This window comes from Diabrotica undecimpunctata, chromosome 3, assembly GCF_040954645.1.
Source record: "Diabrotica undecimpunctata isolate CICGRU chromosome 3, icDiaUnde3, whole genome shotgun sequence".
Classification (NCBI taxonomy): Eukaryota; Metazoa; Arthropoda; class Insecta; order Coleoptera; family Chrysomelidae; genus Diabrotica; species Diabrotica undecimpunctata.
The window spans coordinates 92624847-92641955 of record NC_092805.1 but is presented as its reverse complement, the minus strand read 5'-3'; the positions used below and the strand labels follow the sequence as shown (position 1 = coordinate 92641955).

The 17109-nt window shown below is 35.7% G+C and overlaps 1 protein-coding gene across 2 annotated transcripts in view; it reads right to left on the bottom strand.

Annotated features, from left to right (window-relative positions):
- The window catches only part of LOC140437059 (uncharacterized), a 53732-nt gene that overhangs the window by 17973 nt on the left and 18650 nt on the right, over window positions 1-17109 (bottom strand). For both annotated transcript variants that reach the window (XM_072526305.1, XM_072526306.1), the window contains exons 4-5: window positions 6409-6669; window positions 1854-1948 (exon numbers count right to left, since the gene is read on the bottom strand). In XM_072526305.1, coding sequence (XP_072382406.1) covers window positions 1854-1948; window positions 6409-6669 — 356 coding nt within the window. The remainder of the gene's footprint in view (window positions 1-1853; window positions 1949-6408; window positions 6670-17109) is intronic.

The following is a 17109-nucleotide window of genomic DNA, read 5'->3' as shown; positions in this document are numbered from 1 at the left end:
TTTAAATAATGTGATATTGCATGTTAGGGTCTCTACGAAATAAACAAGACAAACACAATAAACAGCCTATACTATTATTTTATTAGAGACAAATATAATAATATGTATAACAATTAAGTAAAATTATAGACAAGTCTCAAAATTGTTAAAGAGGCTCCATATCATCTTCATCTCCTTGGGGGTAACCGTTTGTGGCTACATCGCTGTGTTAAATTATGATAAAACGCATGACAAATCAACGGAACAAAAGGCAATAGTGCAATTAAGTCATTGTACTTTTATTTTGTGATTGGTAATGGGATTACTAAGACTTGATTTAATTGGGCTGGAAACGTTATTTGCTGTCTTCGATACCTCATGAAGTCCACCTCATACATATTTTGATTATTGAAATCGGTCCTATAAAAGAGCTTTCCAATGTGTTCTTGTTGGACTTGTAGAAAATCACATGTTCACAGTAGAACAAGCTCTTTGCGTTTTGAAGTTTTTGAAATCTGCAAGTTCCATATTGTGCACTGTGTATTTACCTGATGTTTCCGTAACTAACTGTTGCCAGTCCCATGGTGTTAAAATGGCCACATTGGAAAGTTTCTTTCTTTTCCTCTCGATCGAAGCATGAACACTGTCTGCTGCCATATGTGTGTGCCCTTTCAGTAAAACCGTTTGAGTGATCGTCTTTATTTGAGGGTACGTGTACAGTATCCAAAAATAGCACATTATAATACTTATATTTTTATTTTGTCCATAGCAGTTATCGGTCCAAAGAGTGATGTCCTCGCAATTTCATTTGCACCACGGGCCCCTTTCGATTCGTCCCACATCATACATTGTACAGAAGAATCACTGGCATCATATAATGTAGAATTTAATGTCCAAAGCTTCCTTTTGCTTTAAGTTATACCAAGTTTAAAACTCAATTAGGCGGGCATCATGATCAGTCTGGTTAGTTTATCTGCAATTAGATTATTTTTCAATTGAGCGGTGAATGTACTGCAAGAATCGCAATTGTCTATTTTGGGTGGTTTAAACGACAACTTAAAGTCTTTATTTAAAATATCTGCGTACAACTACTTTTTTGCTTTTAGCTTTAGCTCTACATGTCTTTCATTGCATTAATCAATGTACAGTTGATACATCTTTTCTATTGTAAGTTCTGTGTCCAGATAATTTCTCTTGCTCCTTTCTCTGGAATAATGACTCTCATACTTTGAGAAGGAATTGATATGTTGATATATACTATATACTATTTATGGTTTTGGTAGGAATTTTCTTTTTCCACGATAGTTCCCACGGATCCATTTTGCAATTATTAAACAACGGATTTATTATACAACATTTAAAAATCTAACACTACTGCGAACTAAATAAATTGGTTGCAATTATTTTAGTTCATGAAAATTTCACCAGGTACCAGGGTACGTAACACTATGTCCCGATGGTAATTAACAGTGCACACATTTAGTAGACGTAAACAATACCAAGTCCACATGGTGTTGTTTACCTCTGACTGAAAGTGGACTTGGTGTTTATTAAAAAGTCGGTAACTTGCCGTAGAATTGTCTCTGGACATAGTATTGTTTACCTCTATGTAGAGCCAGAAAAGTTATATTCAAAAGTGCAATAATCCCAATTTTGATAAAAGTGTACATAGTGTCCTTTACCTCCGGGGTACAGATATATACGTTGAAGGGCAATGAATCATCAAAATAAGAGGAATAATTGTCATAGTCAGTAGATTTAAAAAACTAATTATTTCGAAAATGGGAATTATAGAGTAATGTTTACGAATTGATATACATTGATAGACAAGATAACAACAAAGTAAAAGCATGAGACATTTTTTGTTAACTTACTCTGTACTCCTGAGATATATAGAAGTCCTTGCCATTAACATGTAAAAGATCCAAATTTGGTTCATTTGTGTGAACATTTAAGATATTCTGCCAATCTGTAATACAAAATTAAATAACCATAGATATAAGTTGTTCTAGCTAATAAATTCTAATATTAAAAATAGAAGCCTGCTTTTGCTTATGGTAATCAATCGCAATTTACAGTTTTATTCAAAATAAAGCCTCCCTCGCGCCAAACTCAGCCATGAAGCCAAATATTATTCATCCGCTATTTTCTACTTTATATTCGACTATCTCTAGTGCACAAATATTGAAAATAGTCATCCGAAGTCACACGTCGTAACTGGTTGAAAGTAGTTGGAATCACGTGTCAATCATGAATTCTCTGAAATTTTGAATGCGATCATTGGCGGCGCGTTAGAAAATATATTTCCTTGTAGATCACTTTACATTGTAACAATAGAATATTATATTTCTGCATATAATAATAAAAAATAATACATGTCATTAGATCTAGTTTATAAAATAAGTTTTCATTCACGTTAAAAATTGATAGAGCTATAGAGTCGCGGATAATCCGCTTGCGGATTAGCGGGTATTGACTATTAAACCTAAAGATGTAAAATGCTTAAATTAGTATATTTTTTTTATTTCAGAAGGATATTTAATTATTTAATCTACCAATAGAAAGAGTATTAGCAACCGCAAATGCTTGTTTGGTCTGTATGTACATAATGACTTCTAAAATATGCCAAAACGTGTTTATTTAGAAGAAGTTATACATCGAATAATGCATTACATAAATCATATTGTTATAAATTCAATCCTCCTCTAAAATAATTCTACGTATTCAGCATTAAACAAAATGACAGGTAATTCAAGATTCGAAGTTTATTTCTAAGAAAAATTTAATTTTCTTGAGTGTCAAATCAACAAAGTTAGTCTATTTAATAGGGAAAATAGTCTATGTCCTGACATTATAGTCAAAATGTATTTACACCGCAAAATAAAGACACAGCAGACGAATCAACAGCTGAATCAGCAGCTAAATCAACGATTGCTGCAACTACGCAACGAAACAAATACTTTCATTTTACAAGCGTCAATAAAAAACTGAAAATTCCTCCAAAGGAAGAACTAGAATACAAAGTAAACTCTTAACTTTAAATTTTAAATATTTTTAATGCTCTAATTTCAAAAATGTCTTCTTTTTCATAGTAGTTTTTTTTAACCGATTGTATAATTTTAACGTCGCTTAAAAAGATATACACAAAGGCACCTTCTGCAAATCACCAGATGAACAGTAAATATGATAGATCATGTTGTAGACTTAAAACACCAATTAAATATAATAAACGTCCGCACCAGGAGAGGAGCAAATCCGGATTTTGATCCTTAACGGGTCGAAAGTAGTGTAAATCCAGAATTTTAAACATAACACAAGGAAATAGATTTTAAACATGAACGATACAATGTTGAAGGACTGAAAGATATAAATAAAAATAAATAATATAAACAAAAATATGAACTTCAAACTAGAACTCCGATTAAAACATAAAAACATAAATGAAGAGTGGGAAGAAAACATCATGAAAGAAACAGCTAAATAATTGCTAGGCTTGGAAGGCAAATAAACAAGAACAACAACGAATGACTGGTTTGACGAAGAATATCAGATTATAACAGAAAGAAAAAACAGAGCATATTTGTTGATGTAACAGGGGCACAAAACCTGATAAGCAGAGGAAGAATATAAATAACTACGTAAAGAAGAAAAGAAAATCCACCGCAGAAAAAAGATAGAAAATATGAACAAAGGACTTCAAGAACTAAGTAAGCCAACAGAGACAAGAAAATTTTACCAGAAACTGAACAAAAGCAGAAAAGAATTCAAACAAAAGATGTGAAGAGATAAGAAGTTTAATATATTGACAGAACAGGAAAAACTAAAAAGATTGAATTTCTGAATTCGACCGAAAATATTTTAGATTATATTGATATATTAGATGTTCGTTTGTGATACTCCATTTAACGTTTTGTATTTCTTTTAATTATGTGTTCTTTTGTATGCCATACGCTAAATAAAAAAAATTAATTCTCCTTTAATGACTCGCTTCCTGGTAAAAGTTATAGCGACAGCTGAAGGATACGATGAACTTGGTGATCACGCGTATGACTCATTTCATTTTTGATTTGCTGGATATACAGGGTGGTCCTTCAGTAATAGTACATAAAGAAACAGTGGATTCTACACTTTAAAATATTACGATTTATGCCAAATTGCTTTAATAAAATGATTAATTTAAATAATTAATAAAATGGAAATTTAAAATTTTATTTTTCGCTATAACTTTCATGTTTGTGAACATTTATGTTTAAAAATTTCCAACTGAGTACTTTTGAATATGAGGAATTATAATTTGATGCACATTTTGATGTAGCTAATAGAAGGGCGCTACATGTGCCACATATGTGGTGTAAATTTGCATTTAACTTTTTTGCTCTTTAGGTTACCGGTATTTGTGACAAAAAATATTCAAGATACATTATTTTAACAAAAAAAAGGTATAGCTGTTAATAATTTTAAGACTTAACAGTTTTCGAGATAATTGCATTATACCAATTAGCTGCATAATTCTGATTTAACGGAATTACACCAGGCAACGAAGGACAAATAGACAAAAACATCAACACTTCTGAATTTTTGTATGAAATACCTTTAACTGAAGTTGATAGTTAACGAAATATTAAATAAAATAAATATATCAGCAGGATAATTAATAAGAGATTTGACATAATAACATAATATTAGGATTTTACATAAAACATTTTATGTTTTATATTAAATCAGAGCCATAATCAAAACATATTATTTACAAACCAAATTAAAAAGTACCAACAAAAAATACAAACCAAATTAAAAAAATCAGTTAAACTAGATAACATTAAACTTTTGACGTGACAACGTCTTAAATTAGGTTGTGGCTCGGAGTCACTCATGAAAAAGTGTAACGCCCGCTCACGTCTGTTACGATGAGTCACCGAACGAGAGAGAGGCCCGCCGGACCGGCGAATGCCTTGCGTCTCTCTCCCACTCAAACATGACCGGTCCGCTGCGCGCGCATCACTCAAATAGAAATTAGTTAAGTTTAAGTTTACATGTACAATGTTTTAGTAAACAAAATATATTTCTATAGTTAAAATTTGTGCAATTCTTATTTTCATTCAATTCCTTGTTCCTATTGTGCAAAATAATAATGATCATATCAATAAATATTCTACCGAGAAAAAGACGTTGTCAAGTAAAATCTTCGCCCGTAAAACCGACTTTACAGGCAACCGATTTTTTATCAAGGTAAGTGTTCTATATGTCCACCATTTTTTTTATTGCATTTGTCAATACGTCAACCAGGACCAATATGATTTTTTATTGCTCTCGGCTTGCTGAACCTATGACTCCAGAATTTCTGGGCCAGGCCATTATTTCCAGTTAAGTTAAGTTTTCTCCAATATTTAAACAGCAATTAAGAATAGATTTCCTATGTGATTCATAGATCTGAACGATCCAAGATCAACTTTTCATCACGTATTATATATGTTTTAGGTACTTTTTTGTGAAGCCAATAATTGCTTTAATCGTTATGTGTAAATTAATATCGCCATGCAGAAAATGCAGGGGCTTCGCTTCTCGACAATTTCTTAGTTTTATTACTTTTAATGCTACTGATTTCAGACTACTTTTGATGTTTCTATTGGATTTTTGCAGTTCTTCTATCTTTCACAAGAAAAAATATCTCATCGGTCATCCACAATTTATTTTTCTTTGTTGTCGAAGGTTCTAAAAGTGTATCAGAAGCAGGTTAAATGTTATGTTTGATAGTGTCTAATATATCATCGTGACATTCGCTATGTTGTCAATTGTTGCTAGCACATAGTTCTGCTAGTTCTTATTCCACTTTGGCTCTTACTGTTAATTCTCTCAATTCATCAATATTATAATACGTCGTATATAAATGTGCAATCACAGGGTTGTGGCAGAGGTCGATGTCGACACCTAAATCGACATCTGGTTTCGTACGATGTTGTTATTACTAACTTTAAGGGATTTCTAGGTTTATATTCGTTGGAGAGTTTGTAACACCTAGTTGGAATACCTGCCACATCATGAACTTTCCTTATTCCGACGCTTTCTGTTGAAGGCGCAAAGTTTCATAACAATTTTTTAAGGTTCTAGAGATCATAGTAGATGTTTTACTTGTCTGTAGAATTGTTATGCTTCGTTATCTTCTTTATTGACTCTAGGTGCATATACCTGAGTAATATTCGTATTGAATGGTTTGTAATTTATTTGCAATAAGTCACTGCATATTTTGGTTGATATAAATTCGTTTTGATTTCTTTTATTCAATATGTATTTAATTTTTACATTTTCTGTGTTATGAATATATTAGATTTAAATTAATTTCTAATCGTGTAGCTTCAAAAAAGATATCATACCGTTCAATTTACATGATATACAAGTAAAAGGTTTTTAACTATAAATGTCTATATTTACCTTTTTCTTCATTGGCAAACAAATCTTCCCGTTTTTCATCGAGAGGCCTTTCACAAATAAATGGATATTCAATGTCGCATTTGACATCATTCCATACTAAACCATTATTTGATTTTATAGTCATAAGGCAATATTCGTTTCCTCCACTTGGTTCTCCAGAATTCCACGCAGAATATTGGATAACATCGCCAGTGGTAAACCATACCCAAGTTTTACCATCGAGTAATCTTGTACCAGCAGTCCAGTATTCGTTACCGCCATCTAAAAAAAAGATAGAATATGATTGTTAACATTTTCTTCGTGTACCTAAAAATAAAACACGTTGTATCCTGCTTACAAAACGTCTATCATAACAGAATTAGGAGTATTTAACCGCCATTAACGTGATAATTGCGCCATTGTCGGTCCCAAGCTGGGATAAGACAAGAGGAGAGAGAATGATTAGTGGATGGTTCCTAATGATAGAAGCTACGCCAAATATAATTAAATATTAAGAAATGTTCTAGTTAACTTACGTTAATAATACTAATAAATAATAACCAGGATGGAATGGGTGTGGACGAGGTTCCAGCACCTGAAATCCTGAAATCAAAGATATAGCAACCCTAAAAAAGTGTCTGATCCTCTAGATTGCGGGTTATGTAAAGGGTTAAGGAATTACTCCAAATAATATTAAAAGGTAAAGCAGAGCAAAAGATCAGTTGGATCATGCCAGAACTCATGGCTAAAAGACCTGTTAAGGAGATGGTGTGACCGCTCATCTACAGAAATCTTTCGTACAGCAGATTCCAAAGCTGCAATTGCCATTCGGATCGCCAACCTACGCAAGGAGACGGCGCAATAACGAGAAGAAAGGGTTAAGAACCCTACCCTTTAAAAATCAGCTGTTTTCAATCAACGAAATTTCAACGAGAAGAAACCGAACTCATCAAGCGACGATGATTTCGCGGGAAACCGATATACAGTGTGTTCTACTGAAAATTTAGAAACCCCTCCAGAAGCTAAGAAACCAACAGTTTCTTTAAAAATTAAAAAACACGTCATTTTGTATTGGAAGGGGGGCGAATTTTCAAGCAAAATTCATGCCCTCAAATGTAACCCCCTACTGCCCAGCATCAACCATGAGTTTGATTTGAAAGGTATTTTTTTCTTTACATGACACTCTATTTTTTTATTTAGGGAATAACTTTGAAGATAATTTTGGATTTAACTAATTTATTGGTTGAGGATCAGTAATAACAAAAAACAAAAATTTTCATCAAATTAACCAATTAAATGTTTGAAGTGACCTCCTCTGAGCTCCATACAATAATACAGTCCATTTTCAAAGCCTCTTTGTACATTTGCAAATACCTCCGGTGTCAATAATCGGCATTCTGTCACAATTCTTTGTCGCACTTCTCCGAGATCTGCAGGAAAAGTGGCGTATATTTTTGATTTTAGGTATCGCCCAAAAAAAAAATCGAAAGGAAAAAGATTCGGTGATCTGGCCGGCTACACTATTGAGTCCCTTCTACCAATTCAACGCCCTGGAAAACGTTGATTCAAAAGTTGTCCAATGCGTATATCATAATGTGGGGTACTGTTGGAAAGTCAGTTCATCCTCTAAAAGATTATTATCAGATTCCAATGTGTCAGTGATCAGCGGATCAATAACGTATTGTAACAAATTTAAATAGGTTGTTCCGTTGAGACTTTCTTTAAAAAATAATGGTCCAATATCGTGATTCCCTAAAATACCAACCCACACATTTAATTTCTGAGAGATTTGTGTACGTGTCTGCATGAATAAATCGAGGGGTTCGAGCGAAAACCCGATAACTAACAAAATCATTGTTCGGAGATAATCGCGATTAAAGATTTTCGTAACATTAAAGAGGCTTTAAAATCGTCATAGGAAGTTGTTTCAAATATTTGTTAAAGCCAAACAGTGGAAAATTTAATGTTTAGTTAGAATAATTTATTTTTAGTTTAACTTTTTAAAAGGTATTTACAAAAAAAAAAATAAAACATGATTTTTATCGGGTTTTTCCTCGCTGAATGAGTACAACATTTGATTTTATTGGTTTTTATTTTTAATTTTGTTAATTATAAAATAAAAATGAACTGTATTTTATTCAAATAAAACAGATAATAATCTACATTCTTTTTAGGAAATTAAAAGGTAATATCTTCTTCTTCCGATTCTTCTCCCATCATTACGTCTGGAATTCGATCTAAGAGAAAAAATCCATTTTTCCTCTTCCGGAAAAATGTTTTCTTGGCACATCTTCATTAAATCCTTTTTTTTTGCTTCGCTTATTGGAAGAGTACTTTTGTATAACTTTGGTAAATTACCCGGAGTTGGTAAGTCTAGGTTTGCTTTTTGGGATAAAATTTGTTTTTGCCTTTTAGACCGTAGAGTAGGAGTTTTTTTTTTGAATTCAAACCAATATCTTCTGATATGTTTAAACACTTTAATTCTTCTGAGAGATCGTAGTTGAAAAAAATTTTCCTTCTTTAACCTTAAATATATTTTAGTCTCTTGATTTTTAACCACTGCACAGTATTACCGTCAGAATCTACTGTTCTGTTTTGCAATATATTTGCTGCAAGTGACTTTAATTCTAAAAATTTATTAAATTTTATTTCTTTTACCTTGTATGGGCCTATATTATGTTTCACATTGTCTACTGTCTTCATTTTCTGTTTTCTTGCTGTTTGAAATATATTTTTCGTCATTCATGCAAGTTACATTTACATGTTTACTTGCAGATTCTATTGCCGAGTACATAGAATCCACTTCCATATAAGTATGTCCTGCTTCTAAGAACTTTTGTTCTATAATTTCCAATTGGTCAATATTTTGATCCACAACAGTAGTAAGGCTATAAATTGATTGCGGTTTTGACCGCTACAAGTATCTGAAAAAATTGTTACATGCTTAACCTCAGGTCTTAAGCATTCACTTAAATAGTAATACATACAAGTTCCGATTTCAGAACTACCCTTTTTGCCATGCATTTCATTCCAGCACAAGCAATATGCGTTATTGGGTAGCGGTGATTCCCAAATAGTAAGATTGTATACTACCAATTTTCTACGATAGTGTAATTGACTAATAGATCCTTTGGGTATTTGTAAAATTGCTTGTAAATCCAATGTTACAGACATAAATGTCTTGTCTTTATCTATTCTTTTAGCGGCCTGACAAATTTCGTTTCTTTTTTTATGTTCTTCGTAGATTATTTCAAGGTTTTTTCTCTGCTGCTCTAGATCAGCCTTAGCATATTTGGCACAGATAAAACACTGGTCCTTTTTTGGCGTGAAAAAACTTATGATTATACTCTTCACAAAAAATAAATCGATATTTACGTAAAGCAACAGGGTCTCGATTATTTTCGATGCAGTTATCTAAGTAAAGTTGGTACATTTTTTTGATATTTAGAGTGGGATCTAAGTATTTTCTAATGATATCCTTTCGGGTATAATGAGATTCCATAACCGGAAAGGATTCAATACGACTTTTAACAAATTGAACATCTTCAGCTTTTGTTGTGTTAACTGGTTCCTGTTTTCCGCGATTGTCTTCTTTAGAATAGCAACCAGTAGAATCACTGTTAGCTACAGCATTTATTATAACATCTGGGGATATATACAGCGTTTTTGTAAAAAACTTTTGGCACACTGGAATCCGTTCGTTGTTAGCTAGTGGAAAGAAACATTTCTTGCTAAATTTTCGTTCCTTTCTTTTGGAAGTTTTAAGGACAAGTCTAGTCATAATTTGTTTTACAGTTATATTGTGCAAAATAAAATTTTTTCTAGATTTAAAATCTAGACTCCAGTAATTTCTACAGAGTTCATCACAATTCAACATCAAACTATACTTGTTAGAGAACGCAACGTCCGTAATCAAGTCCAGACATGAGCGAACTAATCAGAACTACCGACCCAAAAAGGTAAATCGTTGTACTTCGTGTAACCTAAAATTGATTTACTGGGTTTTCGCAGGACAAAAATGTGCTGACATTTAATAAAGTGTCGTAGTATAAAATTCTTTATTGGATTTTCGCATGAATATATTTTGTTAAAATTAACAGCTTTGTAATCTTCATATCCGATAAATGTATTTATATATTTTTAAAATCTTAACTTGTGAATTTCTTTTAAAAAGAAAGCAGTTAAGTTGTTCCAGCTTATTTTTCCTAGAACTGATTTTATATTTCAGACATTTATTATGAATTTCTATTTCCAATAAAATTATTTATCTGTTTTTAATTAAGAAATATTTCTAATAAAATTAGTAACTTTACACAGGAAAAGAAGATAAATGATTCTACCGGATTCTCATATTATAAATATATTGTTACGATAAATATCCTGGCCTAAAAATAACTGTAAAATATATGATGACTAATTCTAATATGTTTTAGATTTTACGAGGGGCTTCTATTTTACCTGAACAACCTTCCAGAATAAGGTCGAACCGATGCGAAGGAAATCCAGTTTGCCTTTACCGTTTCGCCGTCGTCTACTCAAGAAAGTTTTAGACTTTTCGAGTCTAACGGTACTGAGTATATAACAGGACATTTTATTTGGAAGAAGTCAGTTAATAAAGAAGATTCGCGCCCGCGATAAATGTTACGTTCGTTTTTTAATAAATTATGTATCTTTAGTGATAAATAAATTAATATCAGTTATTGTGCTTTTTAATAAATTTAGATAAGAACCTTTTGATAAAGACATTATAAATTAAAGACATAACAATTAATAAATTCACAACAAATGGTGTTAGAAGTTGGACCGAACATAAATTAGACTTATAATAATAATACAAGTGAATATTTATAAATTGTGAAAATGACTACGATTTATGAGCTCACAGTTACGGATTTAAGAAGGCATCTTGAAGATAGGGAATTAGCTTCTACCGGGAAAAAGGCTGATTTAGTCCAACGACTAAAGAACGCTTTAAAAGAAGAAGGTTTGGATCCGGAAACTTATATATTTGAAGACAAGCATGTTGCTGTTATCTCGTCGATTGCGAAAGTTTCTGGTGACATCGCATCATTAGAGAACAAAGTTTCTGACGATATTTTGAAAGTTTCTGGTGACATCGCATCATTGGAGAACAAAGTTTCTGGCGATATTTCGAAAGTTTCTGGTGACATCGCATCATTGGAGAACAAAGTTTCTAACGAGATTTCTTCTCTGGAAAGCAAAGTTTCTGCTAACATCTCTTCGGAAATCTCTAAAGTCACTTCTGAGATGTCTGCCCTGGACGATAGAATGTCTTCGTTAAAAAATCAAGTTGCTGCCGATATGTTGGCCTTCGAAGAAAAGATTAAAGAGATGGAAAGGAAGATGGAGGAAACAGGGACAGCAGAGAGAGGTAACAATCCGATTACAGTGGAGATAAAAGAAGACGAGACGAAATGCAAGTTGGAAATACGGCCGAAATTTGAAGGAAGTGGAGGTTCTGTCCATGTGAAAGTCCCAACTTTCGACGGAAAATCGTCATGGAATAACTACATGAAACAGTTCGAATCAGCTGCAAGAGCGAATGGATGGTCTGAAAAAGAAAAGGCTGTAAACCTGACTATCGCTCTTCGAGGAGATGCCTTAGATGTGCTTCAGACCATAGCCGTAGAGGGGACCGATGATTTCGAACAACTGAAGAAGAGGTTAAATATGCGATATGGCCACGAGCATTCGAAGCATGTATATCAGTCACAGCTTAAAAATCGTAGACAGAAGAAAGATGAGGCTCTTCAAGAATATGAGGTAGATATTGCCAGATTAGTACGATATGCTTATCCAACAGCTCCCGAAGACATGATGGAAAAATTGGCCGTTCAAACGTTTATTGATGGTCTTCGTGATCATGAAATGCAGAGAACACTGCGATTAGCTCGTGACAAAACGCTGGTTGATGTCTTATCCGCCGCCCTCGAATACGAGTCAGCTACGCAGGCCTCTGGCGGGTACAGTAAAGTTAGGACTGTAAAAGAGGAAGGAGACGAAGATAAACTTGACCAGCTCTTTAATTTGATGAAAAGCATGACATGCAAGAAAAAGAAGACCATAAAATCAAGAAACTCACCATCAGGAAAACCAGAACGAGTCAACCTTAGGAGGGCAGCTTCGACCCGGAACTCTTCCAAAGACCCTCTTATACTAATAGCTTCTTTGAAATGTCGCGAAGATAGTGTATATGTAGATGGAGACATAAATGGTAAAAAGCATACGTTGTTGGTGGATACCGGAGCGACCAGAACCATCATACGCCCGACAGTTATAAACAGCCGAAAGAAACTGTTACCAACGAGGTTGCGACTTCGGACCGCTACAGGTGAAAATGCCAACATTCATGGAGAAATCCAGGTACAATTGGGAATTGGAGCAGAAAAGTTCGTCCATACTGTTATAGTTGCTGACATCGAAGAGGATGTTATATTAAGAATGGACGTAATGAATATGCATGGATTCCAATTGGATTTTAAGAATAAGGTAATCAAAGTTGGCAACGAGGAGGTATTTCTCCATCCACATAATGACAACACTGTGCAAGCAGCCATTAAAGAAGATACAGTCGTGCCTGCGATAAGTGAAACGATCATAGTAGCGCGGCCACAGGGAATTGTGGACGAAGGGAGACCTGTTATGATGGAGCCTTGGAACCACGACGATGAGGTTGGCCGTGGAATCATAATTGGAAAGGAATTGGTGACTTTGGCTAAGGAAATTCCTGTGAGGCTTATAAATGTCAATGACTACCCAGTGACGATAAAGAAAGAGACAAAAGTAGGAACTTGTGTACCTGTGACATCCATAATCCGTCAGGCGACAACATCTGATAATTCCAACGACAAATTCGACCAAATGGTTGCAGTTGCAGGACAGTCTCTAAATCAGATGGAGAAAAGGAAATTAAGGGAATTTCTTTGGCAGTATCGTGATATTTTCGTACCGAAAGGAGGAAAGACGGGAAGAACTACCGTTGTTAAGCATAAAATTGATACTGGTAATGCTAAGCCAATTCGTCAAACAGCTCGACGATTACCACAGGCGAAAAGAGAGGAAGCTGAAACGATTGTTCAGGAAATGAAGAAAGACGGGGTGATAGAACATTCTACGAGCCCATGGGTCTCTCCGGTGGTCCTGGTTAAGAAGAAAGACGGAACGACGAGGTTCTGTGTGGATTACCGTTTGCTGAACAACGTTACCAAGAAAGATAGTTATCCTCTGCCTAGGATCGATGACACATTGGACACATTGGCTGGAAGTAAATTGTTTTCTACTTTAGATTTGAAGTCTGGATACTGGCAGGTAGAAATGGACCCAGTCGATAAAGAAAAGACAGCCTTCACCACAGGATCTGGATTGTGGCAATTCAACGTTATGCCATTTGGACTTTGTAATGCTCCTGCGACATTTGAGAGGCTTATGGAAAATGTGTTGAGAGGGTTATCTTGGAAAACATGCCTGGTTTATTTAGATGACATAATCGTCTTGGGGGAGACATTCGAAGATCATTTGAGGAATTTAGAAAACGTTTTTAATCGACTTAAAGCTGCCCAATTGATGCTAAACCCCAAGAAGTGCCAGCTATTTCAAGGTAAAGTCAATTATCTGGGTCATATAGTCAGTAAAGAAGGAGTGGCCATGGATAAGGGAAAAATCGATTCCATTAAGGAATGGCCAAAACCAACTGACAAACATCAAGTGAGAAGTTTTCTTGGACTATGTACTTACTACCGGAGGTTTATTAAGAAGTTTGCAGATATCGCTAAGCCATTAACGCGACTTACAGAGGAAGCAAGAGAATACCGCTGGGATACAGACTGCCAAAATGCCTTTGAGACCTTAAAAAAACATCTAATAACAGCACCAATTTTAGGGTATCCACTGCCAGAAGGAGAGTTTATCTTAGATACGGATGCAAGTAATGTGGGAATTGGAGGAGTGCTGTCTCAGATTCAAGGAGGACAGGAACGAGTCCTCGGATATTTTAGTAAAGTTCTTTCAAAACCTGAGCGGAATTATTGCGTCACGAGAAGAGAACTTCTAGCAGTAGTTAAATCAGTAGAGCACTTCTATCAATACCTCTATGGCAGAAAGTTTCTAATCCGAACCGACCATGCCGCCCTTAAGTGGTCGATGCAGTTTAAGAATCCAGAGGATCAGATAGCCAGGTGGAACGAACGACTCCAAGAATACGATTTTAAGATTGAGCACCGGGCCGGAGTTAGCCATAGAAACGCTGATTCTCTTTCCAGAAGGCCATGCCCAGCAGAGTGTTCCCACTGCAACAAAACGGAATCCAAGGAAGCAGCAGTGCTAAGAACGACGATTGTCAACGACGACTGGACGCCTACTAAGATAAGGGAAGAACAAGAGAGAGATCCAGTTATCAGAAAATCCGAAAATGGAAAGAGGAAAACCGTCGACCACCTTGGCAGGAAATATCAAACCTATGCTCAGTAGTTAAGACGTATTGGGCCCAGTGGGACTCATTTATCATAGAAGATGGCTTGCTCAAACGAGTCCTGAAAAATGATGACGGTTCAGAGAAGAGAAGACAGTTGGTGATCCCAAAGAGCAGAATAGCCGAAGTACTTCGTCAGTTACACGACAGTCCATCGGGAGGGCATTTTGGTGTAAAGAAAACCCTTCAGCGAATTCGGGAACGGTTTTATTGGATGAACAGTTCCGACGACGTAAAAGACTGGTGTAAGAAATGTACTATTTGTGCTACGAGTAACGGGCCTTACCGAAAAAGGAGAGCTCCTATGAGACAATATAATGTTGGAAGCCCGTTTGAAAGAATAGCTTTGGATATCGCTGGGCCATTTCCAGAAAGTGAAAATGGAGGCAAGTACATGTTGGTAGTAATGGATTACTTTACTAAGTGGGTCGAGATTTACGCACTTCCAGACCAGAAGGCCGCCACCGTTGCAGATAAGTTGATCCAAGAATATATCAGCCGATTTGAAGTGCCTTTGGAGATACATAGTGACCAAGGCAGGAACTTCGAAAGCGATCTATTCCAAGGAATATGTGATAGACTAGGCATGAAGAAAACAAGAACTACAGCATATCATCCGCAATCTGATGGTATGGTAGAACGGATGAATAGGACAGTTGGCAAATATTTGACAAAGATGGTGTCCGATCATCAGCGAGACTGGGACCAATACCTTCCGTTCTTCACAATGGCCTACAGATCTGCTGTTAACGAATCAACAGGCCAGACACCAGCCAAAGTCCTATTCGGACGCGAAATGCGACTACCTTGTGATCTAGAGTTTGGGTGTCGACCTGGAGAAGATGTAGCAGGTGAAGATTATGTGATCGAATTACGAAGAAGAATGGACGATGTACATGAGTTGGTCCGTTCCCACCTTCAGATCGCTAGCGACCGAATGAAGAAACGGTACGATACACAAGCCGAAAAGGGTTGCTTTAAGAAGAACGACAAAGTATGGCTGTATAATCCCAAGAAGCGAAAAGGTTGTTCTCCCAAATTGCAGCAGTTTTGGGAAGGTCCATACCTCATTATGGAGAAGATCAACGATGTCATCTACCGAATAAGCAAGATTCCGAAGGGAAAGCCGATGATAGTACACCATAACCGGCTGGCGTCTTTCGAAGGTGACCACGGCGTAGATGAAGAAGTGGAAGTAAACCAAGTCCACGATGTGTCTGACCTCACGTTTGCGGAATTCATGGGTGCCTATGGAGGTACCGGTAAAGCGAGACATGGTGTTACCACTGAAGAAAAGCAAGATCTACTCGCGCTCCCCGATGACTACTCGCTGGCCCTTACCATCCCGGCCAGTATCAAAGACGCACCAGGGTTGGCATCCGTCTTTCGAAGGAAGTTTGGTCGAGTTGCAGAACTTCAATGCCAGGTGCCAACTCCCGGTAAAACCTTGAAACTCCAAGATGCATCACGTTACCTTTTCTACCTGGTAACAAAAGACACTGCCCGTGACCAACCTACCTACCGAGATGTATGGGAAGCCTTACTTCAATTGAGAGAGCACGTACTAGAGTCCGACGTGCAAAAGTTAGCCATGCCAAAGTTGGAGTGCCAGGAATTAGATTGGAGGGTTATCCGAAATATGGTGGAGGAGATCTTCAAAGACACCGAAGTCCAGGTGTTAGTCTGTTGCAATCCGCATAGTTACTGGTGCGGAGAGAAAACCGTCCCTTGTCATTTTTATACAACTGGAAGTTGTAAAAGAGGGTCCAGTTGCCGATACCAGCATACAGTTCCGGTTCCAGTCCCGACAAGGTTCCAGGAGGAACCATCTTTTAAGAGGGGGGCAATGTTACGATAAATATCCTGGCGTAAAAATAACTGTAAAATATATGATGACTAATTCTAATATGTTTTAGATTTTACGAGGGGCTTCTATTTTACCTGAACGACCTTCCAGAATAAGGTCGAACCGATGCGAAGGAAATCCAGTTTGCCTTTACCGTTTCACTTTTGTAAGCATTTACAATAATATCTTTGATTAATCAGCCGTTGACAAATCTCAAAACAAAGGTAACCTTGTAAACACTAAAGAAGATAATTCGGATTTATTATCTTTTTAAAAAAAAATTCATATGAAAAATTAATATTTTCACAAAAAGAGAAAAAATTATCTTTAACACAGTGGCGTGTTGATATCGATTTCCAGTTGATTGGAGGTCACTAATATCATTTAA